The sequence below is a fragment of the Hemibagrus wyckioides genome, linkage group LG21 (assembly GCF_019097595.1).
Source record: "Hemibagrus wyckioides isolate EC202008001 linkage group LG21, SWU_Hwy_1.0, whole genome shotgun sequence".
Classification (NCBI taxonomy): domain Eukaryota; kingdom Metazoa; phylum Chordata; class Actinopteri; order Siluriformes; family Bagridae; genus Hemibagrus; species Hemibagrus wyckioides.
The window spans coordinates 20722412-20741422 of NC_080730.1; the positions used below are offsets into that span (position 1 = coordinate 20722412).

The following is a 19011-nucleotide window of genomic DNA, read 5'->3' on the forward strand; positions in this document are numbered from 1 at the left end:
AACTGATTTTTTAAACATTTGTTTTATTTTTAGACCCAAGACTAATACATTGGTGTAGTGGTTTCGTGTTAAAAGCAGTGTGATATCCAGTGCGAATCACAGAGAACCTTCCAGAAGTTTCACCACCACCCCCTACAGACACACCTCAGTGGACCGACAGGTTTGTTGGTGTTTCTCTGAGGGATGTGGAGGAACTTGATGAACTCATCCACGTTATGCAACACTCCAGAGAAGCATTAGGAGTTACTTTGGGAGTAATTTTACAGAAACTCAATAGACACATGGATTTGTAGTCAATATTAAAGATGTTCTTTTGAATATTAGGAATGTGAGAGAAAGAGGAATGAACACAGACCAAAGCTCTGTCCAGTCCATTTCACAGTATGTCTCAGGTTCCTAACCCTGGTCCTGGAGAACCCTCTGTCCTGCACATTTTAGTGTTTTCCCTCCTCCAAAAGTTTATAATTTATTAAATAAAAGCAAAATGGTAAACATGATTCATATGGTTTCTATTTTTTACATCATAAAAACCTTTCGTTTTAACAGAGGAGTGTATACTTTATATCCGTTCTGGTTTTTTAAGCTGCACCGCCACGCTGAACCGCCAGGTGGCGCGCCGTATACTTCTGCCCTCTAGCGGCTTCCTCTGTCATTACAGTTCACCAAAAATAAAAGTATGCGAAAGAGTCGTGTAGGATTCTTCTTGATTTGTTAGCCTGTGTGGCTAAACAGCTCCAAGTTAACTAATGATGGAGGACGAGGACGTGTCCGATAACTGGGAAGAAGCTGCGGATAGCGGAGTAAGACACTCAGTTTAGAGGAATACGTTTCGCTTACATCGATATTAGCTACATTAGCTTGTTGTGTAGAGGCTCACAGGGCCTTACTGCTTGCTAATTGTCATAACAGCTAACATCTGTTGTTTAGCATCTGTTGCTTAGCCGACTAGCCTAGGTTTTCTACTATTCAGAGAATATCTGCTATGCATTACAACCGCAAAACAATGTGTAAAAAAATTATATTAGCATATTTGTGCATATATTCTGTCTTTAACACATATTTATGTTTTCTGTTTTAATCGTGTCACTTAGCAAACGCTAGCATGCCGGTTTGAGCTAACTGGCTAATGACAGTGTAACTGATAGTCCCCGGGTCCTAAAGCCAGTTGAATCACTTGTATTTTGTCTGCAGGAAATCGACAGGCGACTCGAAGCGAAGCTGAAAATCAGTCAGAAATCTGAGTAAGTATCTCTGTTTCACATTTCCCCGCTTTAAAATATGACAATTATACAATACATCAAGAACAGAGGTTTCCCCGAACAGTGGCAGTTCCCATTCAGTGTCCCCGTACGATTCTTGAACGACTCCTTTAAATGAATCAAGAGGAATCGATTCACGGGCACGAACGAATCAAAACATTATTCGGGATATCTACAATAAAATAAGTACAAATTTAAAAAGTAATCCTTCACAAAAATCACATTTTCTGTGGATTTAAAACAAATCTTATTTATGATTTAAATCTAAAGTGTTTTTAACAAAACATACAAAACAACAGAGTCAGTATTGTGTAGATGTAGAAGACGTGTTTCTGCAGTCCGGATAAACCCTCATCTCTGTTCTGTACTTTATCAGAAGTGTGCCTGTGAAGACGGGGGTGGTGATTCAGGACGAATCCCTACCTGCGGCTCCGCCCCCTCAGATCCGTATCCTGAAGCGCCCTCCCTGTAACGGTGTCTTAAACACACAGGGTGCGAACACTCGACCCGCACAGCAGCCCAAATCTCTGAAGCAGAGAGAGGCCGAGTACGCCGAGGCCCGGAGGAGGATTCTGGGTAGCGCCAGTGCTGAAGAACCTGCGCGGGAGAGAGAAGACTCGGACAGGTGAGACATGAAGACATGAGACTTTCTGTTGTTTTACTGGCTGTTGGCCTCGAGTTAAACAACAGTCTAGGGTTAGGGTTTTAGATGATGTCTGATTAGCATCCAATCAGATTCTTTGCAGAGCACGTTTATCCCGCCCCACCAACAAACTGGGTGGGGCAAACCCCTGTGCAGTAGCAGGGTCATTTGTGTAGCTTTGTGCATGTTGTTGAGGCCTCCTGTAACCTTGTGCTTTCTCCAGAGTCAGCAGTGTTGCACTGTATAGTTGCACCCGCCTTTTTAATATTGCTTTTATCGTGATATGTTTTTTCCTCTTTTTAGGCCTGCTTCTGAATCTCTTCAGTGGAACAGTAACGTTATTCGGCAGCCCCGGGGGCCGGACGGCACGGCAGGGTTCCGCCTCAGCAGATAGAGAGACAGCCAGCACTGAGGACGTAAAGAAAAGCAGAGTCGCTTCGGTCAAGATCTCTCATCCGTCTCCTCTTTTCCGTCTGAGCGACGGAGGACGTGACGACCGTGTGATCACTGTCTCGGCGTGTACGCTGTGAGTCTCTCAGTAACACTCACTGGGGTCCAGGCAGGAATCACCGCAGCGTTCCGATACGGCTCAGAGCGCCCTTGTTGACTTCCCCTAGTGACTCGGATGTGCGTGAACGGTGCAGCCGAGCCTCCTCCTGTAAACACTACAGAGTTGTAGCAGCTCACTAACTCGCCGGTTGAATAGCACGCTAATTTCCTGGTGTTCAGTTCACTAAGTTTGAGCGTACAACACAGAGCTCATCCAAAGTTCCATATATATTTATAAGCCTAATCTTTTTTTACAGCATGATTCTCGCCCTTTATGAAAAGGCCGCAGTGCCTTCTGGGAAGTTTGAGCTCCCAGCGTGTACCGTGATGTCAACTCGGCCTCGAAAGGGCAGTCCAACAAAATTCAGCTGAGCTGAAGAAGGAGCCAGACGAGGGGAGGTGGACAAGGGTGCAAGAAAAACCTCAAGAAAACAATAAACCCCTGTCTGATCCGTTACACTGACGAGACAGACATGAGAAACGATTGGGTCCCGAACCGAGCCTCTGTTAGATCGAGGCTTTAAAGTTTGTCCAAAGATATAAATGTCTACAAAACCTGTGGGATGTCTCTCTCTCTCTCTCTCTCTCTCTCTCTCTCTCTCTCTCTCACACTCTCACACTCTCTCACACACACACACACACACACCATGATAAACTAATAGCTATATTCGTACATGTTAGCTACATTAGCTTTCTGAAAGTAAAGTAAAGATTATAACAGTCAGAGGGAAAGTGGACGTTGTGGACGCTTCATTTTTTTTCCCTGAATTCACTTTAATTTGATGTCTGATGTACTAACACACATTAAAACTCAAACGCAGCAATAATATCATATAAAGGGGACAGGAGTCGGGAGAACAGCTGGAAACGTGTCTGATTATTCCACCTGCTTTTGTTGTTTTGTTTTGTTTTTTGTATTTTAAACATATGTATTTCTGTGTGAATTTCAGTGAGAATGGAATTGTTCATGTGTCTGCAGACTGAACAGCGCAGTTTATATATATATGAATAAGACATTTTCACGTCTCTGTGGTTACCGTGTGATGTTTAAGAGACGTTGCTTAAATGGTTTGCAGCTCAGGAGATAAAGATGGATCGTGATCTTCGGGAACAGGACGTAGTTACTGCAGGATCACTGGGACACCATGAAGAAGTTTTTTTAATTACGATGTTGAGAAAACAAATTTTTATTTTTTAAGATGACCAGAAAAAAATTGTTGAAGACTTTCTGTAATGAAGTGCTGCAGCCAGAGTGGACGATTGTTTTCTGTCAGTCCTCAGTGCTATGAAGAAGTAGTGACCATCAACCAGCAGTGCTTCTGTTAAATATAAACTCTGTGTTAAACAGATGGTGAGGCGTGTGAGTGGAGTGTGATGGAGTTACAGACTCGCAGAAAGCCATGTGTTGCCAGAAAGCACTATTAGGTGTGTGTAGGTGTGTGTGTTTGTGTGTAGAGCCATCGTTGATGCTTAGATGTTTATTTACAGCTCTAAGCCGTATTTCAGTCGCTCTCTTGTTTCACTCCTGCCTTCTTTTCGTTCGTGTGAGTGTTTATGACTCCGAGTGGCTCTGAGATTAAAAGCTGAGCTTCTCAGAGTCCCACAGCAGCCCTTTAACTCTCAAATAAAATCCAGTCAGATTACCTCACAGCAGTTTCATTTTCTGAACATCATCCAGCTCTTCATCTGGCTCTTCATCATTTGAGCTGTAGAGCTTTTCATTCCTGACCTTTTCACACACAGATGAGGGTTTGTTCAACTCGAGGTGATTTATAGACCATGGGCTTTGTTTCTGAAGTGCTGTGCTTTCAAGGAAATAGATTTATTAGTTTGGGGAAAGTCTTAATATACATGATGATCCATTTCACTCCTCTTTTTTAATGAAACACTAGGATTAAAGGAGAGCTTCAGGATCCAGTGGTACAGTCACACTGAACCTCCTTTCCTTAAGGTGTGTGTGTGTGTGTGTGTTATATTTATCCAGTGCCTAAGAGCTCAGATTAATCCTTCTTTCAGATTAAATCTTGACTTCCTTCAGCCAGAGGCAGTATGCAGGAAGTCGCTGTTGCAGAAAACCTCCAGAAGCGTCTTTCACTTCCTTTAAACTGACCGAACACTCGGAGCAGAACCCATGCAGATTGTGTACTAAGTATATTTACGCTCTCGTCGTTAGACTTGTTTCTACTGTTACCTTAAAGTGTTGAGTTTTCCGAGCTCTGTGCGGTCTCACACGCTGCCGTCCACATCTGAGTCTAGCGCTGATTCCTGCATCCCCACGCTGACGGAGTAGTTCTTTCCTTAGAACTAAATAAAGATAACTGAAAGCACTGCCCTCGTGCCAAGACCAAATTTCAAACCCTTACCGCTTCTCCGGTTGAAGATAACCCTAGAGGAACTCTTTGAGCTTTGATGTGGAATGAGATCAGAAAGAGTTGTGTTTTATTTAGCTGAGAACCCTGAGAACCCTTAACTATTCAGCAGAACCATAGATTCCAGTTTGTGGTTTAAGGCAGCGGTGTTGAGTCAGGAGTTCTCTGCTGCTCCTGTCTCAGATTCTCACACACTGAAGAGGCTTAGTGCTGATTCACACACAATAATTAAATCCTTCAGGAGGATCTGTGCTTCTGTGGAACTGTTTATTTCCCACGATCCTTTGCCTTATTTACGTTGTGTTGGAAATGTTTTAACGTGATGTGACGTTCCTGTCTGCTTCCTCTCTGCACTCCTGTTCTCCAGCTCCATCTGTCTGTTAACAAATAAACTTTATTCTGGAGGTTCATTGCTTTCTTCATTTTCTTTGTGTCATTAATCGTATGTGATTAGTCCGGCACATTCATGCACTATACAGCCCAAAGTATATCCGTTCCTGTCCCTCAAACCCGTACCTGGCTCTTCCCCAAACTCTTATACCATGAAGCAGGAAGCGTGTTCCCCATCACCTTCACAGGAACTCGGAGTCCAGTCCCTGCTCCAGCACAAAAATGTCCCTGTGCACAAAGCAGCTCCATGAAGACCTGGTGTGGAGGTGAAGGGTAGAGGGAAGAACTGGAGTGTCCTGCACAGAGCCCTGCCTCTGATTCAACCCCACTGACCACCCACTGAACCCCAGACCTCCTCACCAATACTGAGTCTGGTCTCATTAATGCTCTTCTAGCTGAATGACCACTAATCCCCACAGACACAATCCACAATGTATACTTAAACACCTTGACGCTTTTTGAACTGAAATATGAGCTGTGTATTTAGTAGATGTGTTAAAAATCAAACGTAGTACATTCTTTGTAATGTGTTTCTTATTGTGTTGTATAATAATAATAATAATAATAAATAATCATCATCGTTTAGTTTATAAATTTACCAAAAGACATACTGTAATATTTCAGACTTTCTCATTTGCAGTCCCAGGTATTAATAAGTGCTAAGTACACTACACAGGGCTCTCTTTATTTAATTCCGTGTGTACAGAACTCCTGTGGGCAGTCAAACGCAGCCCTGGGACTTTTATTTTGTACTTGTCGGCACTCGGTGTTAGGCCGGAAGTGCCTCGCGCAGTTCGTCGCTGTTGTCGCTCAGGTGAGCTCACCGAAAGTTTGGTCAGACAGCAGGATGGCGGACGACACGTACGAGTCGATTCTTTGCGTGAAACCGGAGGTTCACGTGTACAGGATTCCTCCGCGGGCTTCTAATCGAGGATATCGGTGAGTATAAACGAATCGTAACAACTTTATTAACGACACTTTTCCCTCCTTAGAGGGGATCTCGAGCTCGGTTATACGGATGTCAAAGTTCCGGGAAGATCATACATATGCTAATTAATGGAGTAATAAAACCCTGTGATTGGGTCGCTCTGCAGTAGTGTACCAGCTAAATTTGCATAACGGTATATTTGTAATAAAAGCGGTCAAGTGAAACTGAATTTCCTTTTAGTTGTGCTAGCTTGCTGCTAGTTGCCGTGTATTTTTACCCTGACAAGGCAAGCGGTGTCGGAGTCAGGTTTTAAACAGGGTTTTATTGTCTATAAATTGGGTGTTGAGGCGAGTGTTTGGTTTTCAACGTCAGATAAAAATGTTTGTGTAAAAATTTTGTAATAATCCGAGACGAAATCGGGAACTGACGGCTAATGGCACGAGACCTGACGGAGTACGGTGGCCCGGATGTACAGAGTGACGGCGCTGACATAAAAACCCTTTATTACTATTTAATTACTGTCAGTAACTGCGCAACCGCGGGGAGGGGGAGGGGGGGTACAGACAACATGTAATAAATGACTAAATAATGAAAACTGTATTAAATTGTACTTCAACAGCTTGACTTCTAATATGTACAGTATCATCCACTTTTCTGTAAATAACAGACATGTTGCATTATTGACACTTCCTTAAAATATCCGATGGTCACGTGATGCGAAACATCAGAGTTCACAGCTTAAAGGAAGTTTATTGAGCAATCTGTAATTATCTGTCTCAGGATAAAAAGAACTCCAAACGAACGTCTATCTTGCATTGGTGCTGCATATGATAACTACATAATGTTGATGAATCTAAAGTCACATACTGCCGCTTTAATATGATCAGCGTGTGAACTGTATCACACAGTGCTGCGGACTGGAAGCTGGACGAACCGGCCTGGAGCGGCCGCATGAAGATCACTGCAAAGGCCAAAACTGCCTTTATTAAACTGGAGGACAAGAACACAGGTGTGTGTGTGTGTGTATGTGTGTGTCTGTGTGTATGTATGTGTGTGTGTGTGTGTCTGTGTGTGTGTGTGTGTGTATGTGTGTCTGTCCTTTTTGGGAGTTGTCAGTTTTTTGCCTAGGTACTCATGGTGTGTGTGTGCGTGTGTGCGCAGGTGAGCTGTTTGCACAGGCTCCAGTAGATCAGTATCCCGGTGCGTCTGTAGAAGCTGTAACAGATTCCAGTCGCTATTTTGTGATCAAGATTGAAGATGGGAACGGTAATAACACTGTTATTATATGTTTAACACTGATTATTAATGTGTGTTGTCACTCTGTATGTGTGTGTGTGTGTTAATCTTTGATTTATTTTTGTCACCTGCAGGCTAACCTGCTTTGTCTGTGTTTCATTGTTGCCTAGCCACAGGTTTTTCTTTTGTTTTTTTTTTCCATTATTCATGAGAACTCACTTTCTCTTTTCATTCTTCTCTCCTTTGCACTTTTTCACCTTCATTACTTCACTCATGATCTTTATGACACTCTAATGATTAAGCTTTTAAACTATTTCAGAGTTAAAATTTCATGGTGTAAATAACCTTGTCTTGTGTTGGTGTTTCAGGACGTCATGCGTTCATTGGGCTCGGCTTCGCTGACCGCGGAGACTCGTTTGACTTCAACGTGGCCCTGCAGGACCATTTTAAGTGAGTCAATGGGACGGTTTGTATCTATACCAGCCAATCACAGTAGAGGTGGGCGGAGTTCACATAATTCAGGCTGAGTAAGTGACTTTTCCAGACATTCTGCTCACCTCCGCCAGTGTGGATCGACTGATTTTACTTCACTTTAAATGCAAACTTGCTTTAAACTCATTAACCAGATTTATGCTAAAATCACATTGTTTTAGAGTTATATGTTTGTGACAAATTCCTTCTGTCTCCTCTCTCAGGTGGGTGAAACAGGAAGGTGAACTGGCCAAACAGGAAGCCAATCAGAGCGCAGCTCCTAAACTGGACCTCGGCTTTAAAGAAGGTCAGACCATCAAGATCAGCCTCGGGGTGAGAGAGACACACAGCATGATTTTAATCTCTTTTTAAAACTAAAACATGAAAGATTCTTTTACATTAACTACAAAAATCATCTGAAAACAAATCTATAGAAATTACAGCAGAAAGATCTGAGAGAGGAAGTTTGGGGAAATCCTAAATAATACACAGCACATTTACCTGCTTATAATCAGAACTTTTACACAATTATAAACAGAATTATTACACTCTTGTAAACCAGTTATAGACGAGATTATTATTCACTTGTAAACAGAAATATTCCACAAGTATACACAGACCTGTTGCACAGTTAGAAACAGGAGTATTGCACAATTATCAACAAAATTGTTATGCAGTTATAAACAGAATTATTACACAGATGTAAACAGGACTATCACACAGTTATAAACAGAACACATAGACAGTTATAAACAGAACACATAGACAGATATAAACAGAACACATAGACAGTTATAAACAGAACACATAGACAGTTATAAACAGAACACATAGACAGTTATAAACAGAACACATAGACAGTTATAAACAGAACACATAGACAGTTATAAACAGAACACATAGACAGTTATAAACAGAACACATAGACAGATATATACAGAACACATAGACAGTTATATACAGAACACATAGACAGATATAAACAGAACACATAGACAGATATATACAGAACACATAGACAGTTATATACAGAACACATAGACAGATATAAACAGAACACATAGACAGATATAAACAGAACACATAGACAGTTATAAACAGAACACATAGACAGATATAAACAGAACACATAGACAGATATAAACAGAACACATAGACAGATATAAACAGAACACATAGACAGTTATAAACAGAACACATAGACAGTTATAAACAGAACACATAGACAGATATATACAGAACACATAGACAGATATATACAGAACACATAGACAGTTATAAACAGAACACAGACAGTTATATACGGAACACATAGACAGTTATAAACAGAACACATAGACAGTTATATACAGAACACATAGACAGTTATAAACAGAACACATAGACAGATATAAACAGAACACATAGACAGTTATAAACAGAACACATAGACAGTTATAAACAGAACACATAGACAGTTATAAACAGAACACATAGACAGTTATAAACAGAACACATAGACAGTTATAAACAGAACACATAGACAGTTATAAACAGAACACATAGACAGTTATAAACAGAACACATAGACAGTTATAAACAGAACACATAGACAGTTATAAACAGAACACATAGACAGTTATAAACAGAACACATAGACAGTTATAAACAGAACACATAGACAGTTATAAACAGAACACATAGACAGTTATAAACAGAACACATAGACAGTTATAAACAGAACACATAGACAGTTATAAACAGAACACATAGACAGTTATAAACAGAACACATAGACAGTTATAAACAGAACACATAGACAGTTATAAACAGAACACATAGACAGTTATAAACAGAACACATAGACAGTTATAAACAGAACACATAGACAGATATAAACAGAACACATAGACAGTTATAAACAGAACACATAGACAGTTATAAACAGAACACATAGACAGTTATAAACAGAACACATAGACAGATATAAACAGAACACATAGACAGATATAAACAGAACACATAGACAGTTATAAACAGAACACAGACAGTTATATACAGAACACATAGACAGATATAAACAGAACACATAGACAGTTATAAACAGAACACATAGACAGTTATAAACAGAACACATAGACAGTTATAAACAGAACACATAGACAGTTATAAACAGAACACATAGACAGTTATAAACAGAACACATAGACAGTTATAAACAGAACACATAGACAGTTATAAACAGAACACATAGACAGTTATAAACAGAACACATAGACAGTTATAAACAGAACACATAGACAGTTATAAACAGAACACATAGACAGTTATAAACAGAACACATAGACAGTTATAAACAGAACACATAGACAGTTATAAACAGAACACATAGACAGTTATATACAGAACACATAGACAGTTATATACAGAACACATAGACAGTTATATACAGAACACATAGACAGTTATAAACAGAACACATAGACAGTTATATACAGAACACATAGACAGTTATAAACAGAACACATAGACAGATATAAACAGAACACATAGACAGATATAAACAGAACACATAGACAGTTATAAACAGAACACATAGACAGTTATAAACAGAACACATAGACAGTTATAAACAGAACACATAGACAGATATAAACAGAACACATAGACAGATATAAACAGAACACATAGACAGATATATACAGAACACATAGACAGTTATATACAGAACACATAGACAGTTATATACAGAACACATAGACAGTTATATACAGAACACATAGACAGTTATATACAGAACACATAGACAGTTATATACAGAACACAGACAGTTATAAACAGAACACATAGACAGATATAAACAGAACACATAGACAGATATATACAGAACACATAGACAGTTATAAACAGAACACATAGACAGTTATAAACAGAACACATAGACAGTTATAAACAGAACACATAGACAGTTATATACAGAACACATAGACAGTTATAAACAGAACACATAGACAGTTATAAACAGAACACATAGACAGTTATAAACAGAACACATAGACAGTTATAAACAGAACACATAGACAGTTATAAACAGAACACATAGACAGTTATAAACAGAACACATAGACAGTTATATACAGAACACATAGACAGTTATAAACAGAACACATAGACAGTTATAAACAGAACACATAGACAGTTATAAACAGAACACATAGACAGTTATAAACAGAACACATAGACAGTTATAAACAGAACACATAGACAGTTATATACAGAACACATAGACAGTTATATACAGAACACATAGACAGTTATAAACAGAACACATAGACAGTTATAAACAGAACACATAGACAGATATAAACGGAATACCTAAACAGTTATAAACAGAACACATAGACAGTTATATACAGAACACATAGACAGTTATATACAGAACACATAGACAGATATAAACAGAACACATAGACAGATATAAACAGAACACATAGACAGTTATATACAGAACACATAGACAGTTATATACAGAACACATAGACAGTTATATACAGAACACAGACAGTTATAAACAGAACACATAGACAGATATAAACAGAACACATAGACAGTTATATACAGAACACATAGACAGTTATATACAGAACACATAGACAGTTATATACAGAACACATAGACAGTTATAAACAGAACACATAGACAGTTATATACAGAACACATAGACAGTTATATACAGAACACATAGACAGTTATATACAGAACACAGACAGTTATATACAGAACACATAGACAGTTATATACAGAACACATAGACAGTTATAAACAGAACACATAGACAGTTATATACAGAACACATAGACAGTTATATACAGAACACATAGACAGTTATATACAGAACACATAGACAGTTATAAACAGAACACATAGACAGTTATATACAGAACACATAGACAGTTATATACAGAACACATAGACAGTTATATACAGAACACATAGACAGTTATATACAGAACACATAGACAGTTATATACAGAACACAGACAGTTATATACAGAACACATAGACAGTTATAAACAGAACACAGACAGTTATATACAGAACACATAGACAGATATAAACAGAACACATAGACAGTTTCACGTTTCACCATTCATGCTCCTCTCTGTCTCAGAACATAAAGAAGAAGGACACAGCTGGAGTTAAGTCACGTCCTGCCGGTGCTGGGGGTCTGCTCCCACCTCCTCCTGGTGGGAAAAGTGGTGGACTCCTCTCTCCTCCTCCTGGCTCCGCCCAGCCGGCTGCTCCGCCCACTCAACAGAGCACAGGTAATAGGAAATGTAGCGCTCCTCTCAGAGTGCTTTAATAAACGAATTCATTAAAAGATCTCTTTGATGAAACTAATTAATTTAATTAAACTAATGAATATTGGATATTACTGAACAGGTCAGGATTTCAGGGCTGCAGACTTTCATTCATACACAGGAGACATGCCATTCAGCTCCTGCAGCTACACTCCAACTCTGTTTTACATACCTGAAGTGTCCTGATCTTCAGTGACCCTCTCTCTCTCTCTCTCTCTCTCTCTCTCTCTCTCTCTCTCTCTCTGCAGGGTTGTTGCTGGATTTTGGAGCATCTCAGCCTCAGCCTCAGGCATCTCAGGACCTGTGGGGTGATTTCACTGCTGCAGGATCAGGGTCAGTATCAGCACCCCAGAGGGAGGGAGAGAGGGAGGGATCAGGTGAGGGAGGGAGAGAATGAGAGATCAGGTGAGGGAGGGAGGGATTGATCAGGTGAGGGAGGGAGGGAGGGAGGGAGGTTGTAAGGGATCAGGTTAGGGAGGGAGGGATCAGGTGAGGGAGTAAGGGATCAGGTGAGGGAGTAAGGGAACAGGTGAGGGATCAGGTGAGGGAGGGAGTAAAGGATCAGGTGAGGGAGTAAGGGATCAGGTGAGGGAGGCAGGGAGTGGGGTATCAGGTGAGGGAGTAAGGGATCGAGTGAGGGATCAGGTGAGGGAGTAAGGGATCAGGTGAGGGATCAGGTGAGGGAGTAAGGGATCAGGTGAGGGATCAGGTGAGGGAGTGAGGGTTCAGGTGAGGGAGTGAGGGTTCAGGTGAGGGATCAGGTGAGGGAGTGAGGGATCAGGTGAGGGAGTGAGGGTTCAGGTGAGGGAGTGAGGGATCAGGTGAGGGAGTGAGGGATCAGGTGAGGGAGTGAGGGATCAGGTGAGGGAGTGAGGGATCAGGTGAGGGAGTGAGGGATCAGGTGAAGGAGTAAGGGATCAGGTGAGGGAGTGAGGGATCAGGTGAGGGAGTGAGGGATCAGGTGAGGGAGTAAGGGATCAGGTGAGGGATCAGGTGAGGGAGTAAGGGATCAGGTGAGGGAGTGAGGGATCAGGTGAGGGAGTGAGGGATCAGGTGAGGGAGTGAGGGATCAGGTGAGGGAGTGAGGGATCAGGTGAGGGAGTGAGGGATCAGGTGAGGGAGTGAGGGATCAGGTGAGGGAGTAAGGGATCAGGTGAGGGAGTAAGGGATCAGGTGAGGGATCAGGTGAGGGAGTGAGGGATCAGGTGAGGGAGTGAGGGATCAGGTGAGGGAGTGAGGGATCAGGTGAGGGAGTGAGGGATCAGGTGAGGGAGTGAGGGATCAGGTGAAGGAGTGAGGGATCAGGTGAGGGAGTGAGGGATCAGGTGAGGGAGTGAGGGATCAGGTGAGGGAGTGAGGGATCAGGTGAGGGAGTGAGGGATCAGGTGAGGGAGTGAGGGATCAGGTGAGGGATCAGGTGAAGGAGTAAGGGATCAGGTGAGGGAGTAAGGGATCAGGTGAGGTATCAGGTGAGGGAGTAAAGGATCAGGTGAGGGAGTAAGGGATCAGGTGAGGGAGGCAGGGAGTGGGGTATCAGGTGAGGGAGTAAGGGATCGAGTGAGGGATCAGGTGAGGGAGTAAGGGATCAGGTGAGGGAGTAAGGGATCAGGTGAGGGAGTAAGGGATCAGGTGAGGGAGTGAGGGATCAGGTGAGGGAGTGAGGGATCAGGTGATGGAGTGAGGGTTCAGGTGAGGGAGTGAGGGTTCAGGTGAGGGAGTGAGGGTTCAGGTGAGGGATCAGGTGAGGGTGTGGGGGATCAGGTGAGGGTGTGGGGGATCAGGTGAGGGAGTGAGGGATCAGGTGAGGGAGTGAGGGATCAGGTGAGGGAGTGAGGGATCAGGTGAGGGAGTGAGGGATCAGGTGAGGGAGTGAGGGATCAGGTGAGGGAGTGAGGGATCAGGTGAGGGAGTGAGGGATCAGGTGAGGGAGTAAGGGATCAGGTGAAGGAGTAAGGGATCAGGTGAGGGAGTGAGGGATCAGGTGAGGGAGTGAGGGATCAGGTGAGGGAGTGAGGGATCAGGTGAGGGAGTGAGGGATCAGGTGAGGGAGTGAGGGATCAGGTGAAGGAGTAAGGGATCAGGTGAGGGAGTAAGGGATCAGGTGAGGTATCAGGTGAGGGAGTAAAGGATCAGGTGAGGGAGTAAGGGATCAGGTGAGGGATCAGGTGAGGGAGTAAGGGATCAGGTGAGGGAGTAAGGGATCAGGTGAGGGAGTGAGGGATCAGGTGAGGGAGTGAGGGATCAGGTGAGGGAGTGAGGGATCAGGTGAGGGAGTGAGGGATCAGGTGAGGGAGTGAGGGATCAGGTGAGGGAGTGAGGGTTCAGGTGAGGGAGTGAGGGTTCAGGTGAGGGAGTAAGGGTTCAGGTGAGGGATTGAGGGTTCAGGTGAGGGAGTAAGGGTTCAGGTGAGGGAGTAAGGGTTCAGGTGAGGGATTGAGGGTTCAGGTGAGGGAGTGAGGGTTCAGGTGAGGGAGTGAGGGATCAGGTGAGGGAGTGAGGGTTCAGGTGAGGGAGTGAGGGATCAGGTGAGGGGGTGAGGGTTCAGGTGAGGGAGTGAGGGTTCAGGTGAGGGAGTGAGGGATCAGGTGAGGGAGTGAGGGATCAGGTGAGCGAGTGAGGGTTCAGGTGAGCGAGTGAGGGTTCAGGTGAGCGAGTGAGGGATCAGGTGAGCGAGTGAGGGATCAGGTGAGCGAGTGAGTGATCAGGTGAGGGAGTGAGGGTTCAGGTGAGCGAGTGAGGGATCAGGTGAGCGAGTGAGTGATCAGGTGAGGGAGCGAGGGATCAGGTGAGGGAGCGAGGGATCAGGTGAGGGAGCGAGGGATCAGGTGAGGGAGCGAGGGATCAGGTGAGGGAGCGAGGGTTCAGGTGAGGGAGCGAGGGTTCAGGTGAGGGAGCGAGGGTTCAGGTGAGGGAGCGAGGGATCAGGTGAGGGAGCGAGGGATCAGGTGAGGGAGCGAGGGATCAGGTGAGGGAGCGAGGGATCAGGTGAGGGAGCGAGGGATCAGGTGAGGGAGTGAGGGATCAGGTGAGGGAGTGAGGGATCAGGTGAGGGATCAGGTGAGGGAGTGAGGGATCAGGTGAGGGAGTGAGGGTTCAGGTGAGGGAGTGAGGGATCAGGTGAGGGAGTGAGGGTTCAGGTGAGCGAGTGAGGGATCAGGTGAGGGAGTGAGGGATCAGGTGAGGGAGTGAGGGTTCAGGTGAGCGAGTGAGGGATCAGGTGAGGGAGTGAGGGATCAGGTGAGGGAGTGAGGGATCAGGTGAGGGAGTGAGGGATCAGGTGAGGGAGTGAGGGTTCAGGTGAGGGAGTGAGGGTTCAGGTGAGGGAGTGAGGGTTCAGGTGAGGGAGTGAGGGATCAGGTGAGGGAGTGAGGGTTCAGGTGAGGGAGTGAGGGTTCAGGTGAGGGAGTGAGGGATCAGGTGAGGGAGTGAGGGTTCAGGTGAGGGAGTGAGGGTTCAGGTGAGGGAGTGAGGGATCAGGTGAGGGAGTGAGGGTTCAGGTGAGGGAGTGAGGGATCAGGTGAGGGATCAGGTGAGGGAGTGAGGGTTCAGGTGAGGGAGTAAGGGATCAGGTGAGGTGAGGGAGTGAGGGATCAGGTGAGGGAAGGTGAGGGATCAGGTGAGGGAGTGAGGGATCAGGTGAGGGTTCAGGTGAGGGAGTAAGGGATCAGGTGAGGGAGTGAGGGTTCAGGTGAGGGAGTGAGGGTTCAGGTGAGGGAGTGAGGGTTCAGGTGATGGAGTGAGGGTTCAGGTGAGGGAGTGAGGGATCAGGTGAGGGATCAGGTGAGGGAGTGAGGGTTCAGGTGAGGGAGTAAGGGTTCAGGTGAGGGAGTAAGGGATCAGGTGAGGGATTGAGGGTTCAGGTGAGGGAGTAAGGGATCAGGTGAGGGAGTGAGGGTTCAGGTGAGGGAGTAAGGGATCAGGTGAGGGAGTAAGGGATCAGGTGAGGGTTCAGGTGAGGGAGTAAGGGTTCAGGTGAGGGAGTAAGGGTTCAGGTGAGGGATCAGGTGATGGAGTGAGGGTTCAGGTGAGGGAGTGAGGGTTCAGGTGAGGGAGTAAGGGTTCAGGTGAGGGAGTAAGGGATCAGGTGAGGGATCAGGTGATGGAGTGAGGGTTCAGGTGAGGGGGTGAGGGTTCAGGTGAGGGAGTGAGGGTTCAGGTGAGGGAGTGAGGGTTCAGGTGAGGGAGTGAGGGTTCAGGTGATGGAGTGAGGGTTCAGGTGAGGGAGTGAGGGTTCAGGTGAGGGAGTGAGGGTTCAGGTGAGGGAGTGAGGGTTCAGGTGAGGGAGTGAGGGTTCAGGTGAGGGAATGAGGGTTCAGGTGAGGGATTGAGGGTTCAGGTGAGGGAGTAAGGGTTCAGGTGAGGGAGTAAGGGTTCAGGTGAGGGATTGAGGGTTCAGGTGAGGGAGTGAGGGTTCAGGTGAGGGAGTAAGGGATCAGGTGAGGGAGTAAGGGTTCAGGTGAGGGATGTGTTTTGTTTTTTTGGGGCTGTTTGAAGGCACGTTTACTGTGTAGCTGTCTTTAATAATCTTTCTGTTCCTCAGTTTTAATAACATTGTTATATTTAATAACACCAATTGGATAAAACAGATTTCCTCCACTGACAAAATGATTATTGCGAGTATCAGTAGCTGAAAAAATGTAAATTCCACCAACAGACGAGTCAGTGTTCAGATGATCAGTGTTTTTTACCTGCAGAGTCCTGGATGATTTCTGTAAATTGTGAACATAAAACCGTGACAGTAATGTTCCTTATTACTATAACAACACATAGAGAGAAACATCTCTCTCTCTCTCTCTCTCTCTCTCTCTCTCTGCAGCACGACTCAGGAAAGTGTGAAACCAGGATGGGTACAGTTTTGATTATGTGAACTGGTCCGCACATGTGTGTGAGGGCTGGAAGACACACACTCACTCACACTCTCACACACACACACACACACACACACATACATACATATATATATATACAAGAACACACCCTATTTGTCCTCAGAGAGAGGTAGATGAAAAACTGGAGAGAAAACAACAAATGAAATCTGAGATCTGTTTTGCTCTCGCTCTCTAAAGCACACACACACACACACACACACACTCAAAGTGAGTTGTGTCATGTGCACGTTTGTACGTTTTGAGCTCACTGAGAGTGGAGTGAGGATCCACATTCCACTTTTTTCTTTAGGAAAGTATTCTTGAAGTGTATTGGGTTGTTTGTTTGTTTGTTTCTCATGCAGTGGGATCTGCTTTTATCTTTTATTTTTGTTCTTCATTAATGATCTTTGTTGTTTACTTTGACGCTTTTACTCAGAGCGATTTGTTACGAGTGAGGCGATGTGAAATCCGCTCACAGAGCCGAGCTGCTGAGAAAATCTTTGACCTCGCGACCTTCAGGTCATTAGAGCAGCATGCTGTCCATCATCTCACTGTTCGGTTTACTGTCTGGTTTTATACACGCTAGCTCGATGATCTGAATGCTTTTATTTTTGGGCCCATGAAGGAACCAGCGAATTAAGAAAAAAACAACTTTTTAGTGTTTAAAGCAGGAGTTTGTACGAAAAAAAATGAATCTTTTACACCACAGGGAGTCGGTCATCCAGGACATGTTTGGTGCCTGTGATGTTTTAGCATTTTGCTAAACCTGGAGGCTACAGATCTGTATTTCATGCTAGCTACGTATTAGCTACCTAGTGTAAAACTCCAGAAGGAGACTTCAGAGGTCAGATACTGATCATGTTCTCTAGCAGATTTCTGACCAGAAGCTCCTAAAGCTTAGTGTCACTGTTTTCACTACAATTAAAAACCCACGTCTCTATAATTATATTCAGTCAGAATCAATGTTAATGTCAGAGCAGGTTTTATCATTTCCCCTAAACAGACACACACACACACACACACGTTTCATGATGCTGTTCTGGAATGACTTTCTCCACTGTGATCGCATTTAAACATTTTATCTTTTCCCAAGTGCCTTTACTGATAGAAACACGTGTATAAAATGTAAAGCAACACTTTCATTTGTAAATAAAATTAAATTTTTCCCCTTTTCTGTCACTTGTTTGTCATGTTTTAATTTAAAAGCTTTTGGAAGAGGGTTTGTTAAACTATCTGCTGCAGAGAGACCCAGTGTTTGTGTTCCAGCAGATCTGTCCTAATCCAGCAGTACAGATGTGAAACTGCTAATAGCAGCGGTGTGGGTCTGTGGGCTGCGGAGATGCAGACAGACCCCATGTAACCCCAAGGAGCCCCACGTTCCACTGTGTTAGCGAGTCTGACCGCAGACTGACCTCCAGAGAGGCCTGCTCTTTAGCCTCCTCCATCATGGTGCACCGCAGGGCTCCGAGTTCCCTCTGCAGCATGTCAAATCCCTGCTGAACATCCAGGAACTCCAGATCACCCGGGCCGAACCTGTGTATGCTTTTTGTGGGGAAAGTTGTGTCTTCAGACTCTCACTGGTGCTCACTCCTCTTCCTCCTCCTTCTCCTATTCCTCCTCCAAATCCACTACCCTGTATTATCTCAGAACATCATTGTCTCAGAGGTTTGATGGTCACGTGTCCACATACTTTTGGCTGTATATTGTTTAAACAAATGTTAAAACAAACGAAATAAATATTATACAATACTATACATAAATTCAGACTTTTTCCCCCGCATGAACTGCTTTAATAAAGTTCAGTCACATGTAATAGTATATGTTTACAGATATTGATAAGATTTTTATTCATTTCAATAAAAAGAGAGATTTATTTTTGTTTGTCATAGAGATATTAAGGAAGCTAGAGTGTGTGAAGGTGTTCAGTAGGGACCTGATGAAGGTGTGTGTGTGTGTAA

The 19011-nt window shown here is 43.8% G+C and overlaps 2 protein-coding genes across 3 annotated transcripts; both read left to right on the top strand.

The window, feature by feature from the left end:
* Positions 1-637: 637 nt before the first annotated feature.
* LOC131342617 (SUZ domain-containing protein 1-like) lies at positions 638-5230 on the top strand. Its single transcript, XM_058373709.1, has 4 exons — positions 638-800; positions 1192-1241; positions 1636-1884; positions 2206-5230. The coding sequence occupies exons 1-4, from the start codon at positions 747-749 to the stop codon at positions 2294-2296; spliced, it is 444 nt and encodes a 147-aa protein (XP_058229692.1). The 5' UTR covers positions 638-746; the 3' UTR covers positions 2297-5230.
* Positions 5231-5986: 756 nt separating this feature from the next.
* Positions 5987-18232, top strand: necap2 (NECAP endocytosis associated 2). 2 transcript variants are annotated; one of them, XM_058374047.1, is made up of 8 exons: positions 5987-6149; positions 7047-7147; positions 7300-7404; positions 7743-7824; positions 8070-8178; positions 11996-12149; positions 12434-12518; positions 16956-18232. In XM_058374047.1, exons 1-8 carry the CDS (start codon positions 6058-6060, stop codon positions 17050-17052), a joined length of 825 nt encoding a protein of 274 aa, XP_058230030.1. In that variant the 5' UTR covers positions 5987-6057; the 3' UTR covers positions 17053-18232. The 2 variants fall into 2 exon arrangements, with proteins under 2 accessions (XP_058230030.1, XP_058230031.1); XM_058374048.1 differs by having other exon boundaries at positions 5989-6149; positions 17002-18232.
* Positions 18233-19011: the final 779 nt, after the last annotated feature.

Coding starts and splice junctions, on each gene's coding strand:
- LOC131342617 (XM_058373709.1), top strand. CDS start 747: ATGATGGAGGACGAGGACGTGTCCGATAACTGGGAAGAAGCTGCGGAT. Junction 1,242..1,635: donor AAAATCAGTCAGAAATCTGA/GTAAGTATCTCT, acceptor GTACTTTATCAG/AAGTGTGCCTGTGAAGACGG. Junction 1,885..2,205: donor GAGAGAGAAGACTCGGACAG/GTGAGACATGAA, acceptor TCCTCTTTTTAG/GCCTGCTTCTGAATCTCTTC.
- necap2 (XM_058374047.1), top strand. CDS start 6,058: ATGGCGGACGACACGTACGAGTCGATTCTTTGCGTGAAACCGGAGGTT. Junction 6,150..7,046: donor GCTTCTAATCGAGGATATCG/GTGAGTATAAAC, acceptor TGTATCACACAG/TGCTGCGGACTGGAAGCTGG. Junction 7,148..7,299: donor ACTGGAGGACAAGAACACAG/GTGTGTGTGTGT, acceptor GTGTGTGCGCAG/GTGAGCTGTTTGCACAGGCT.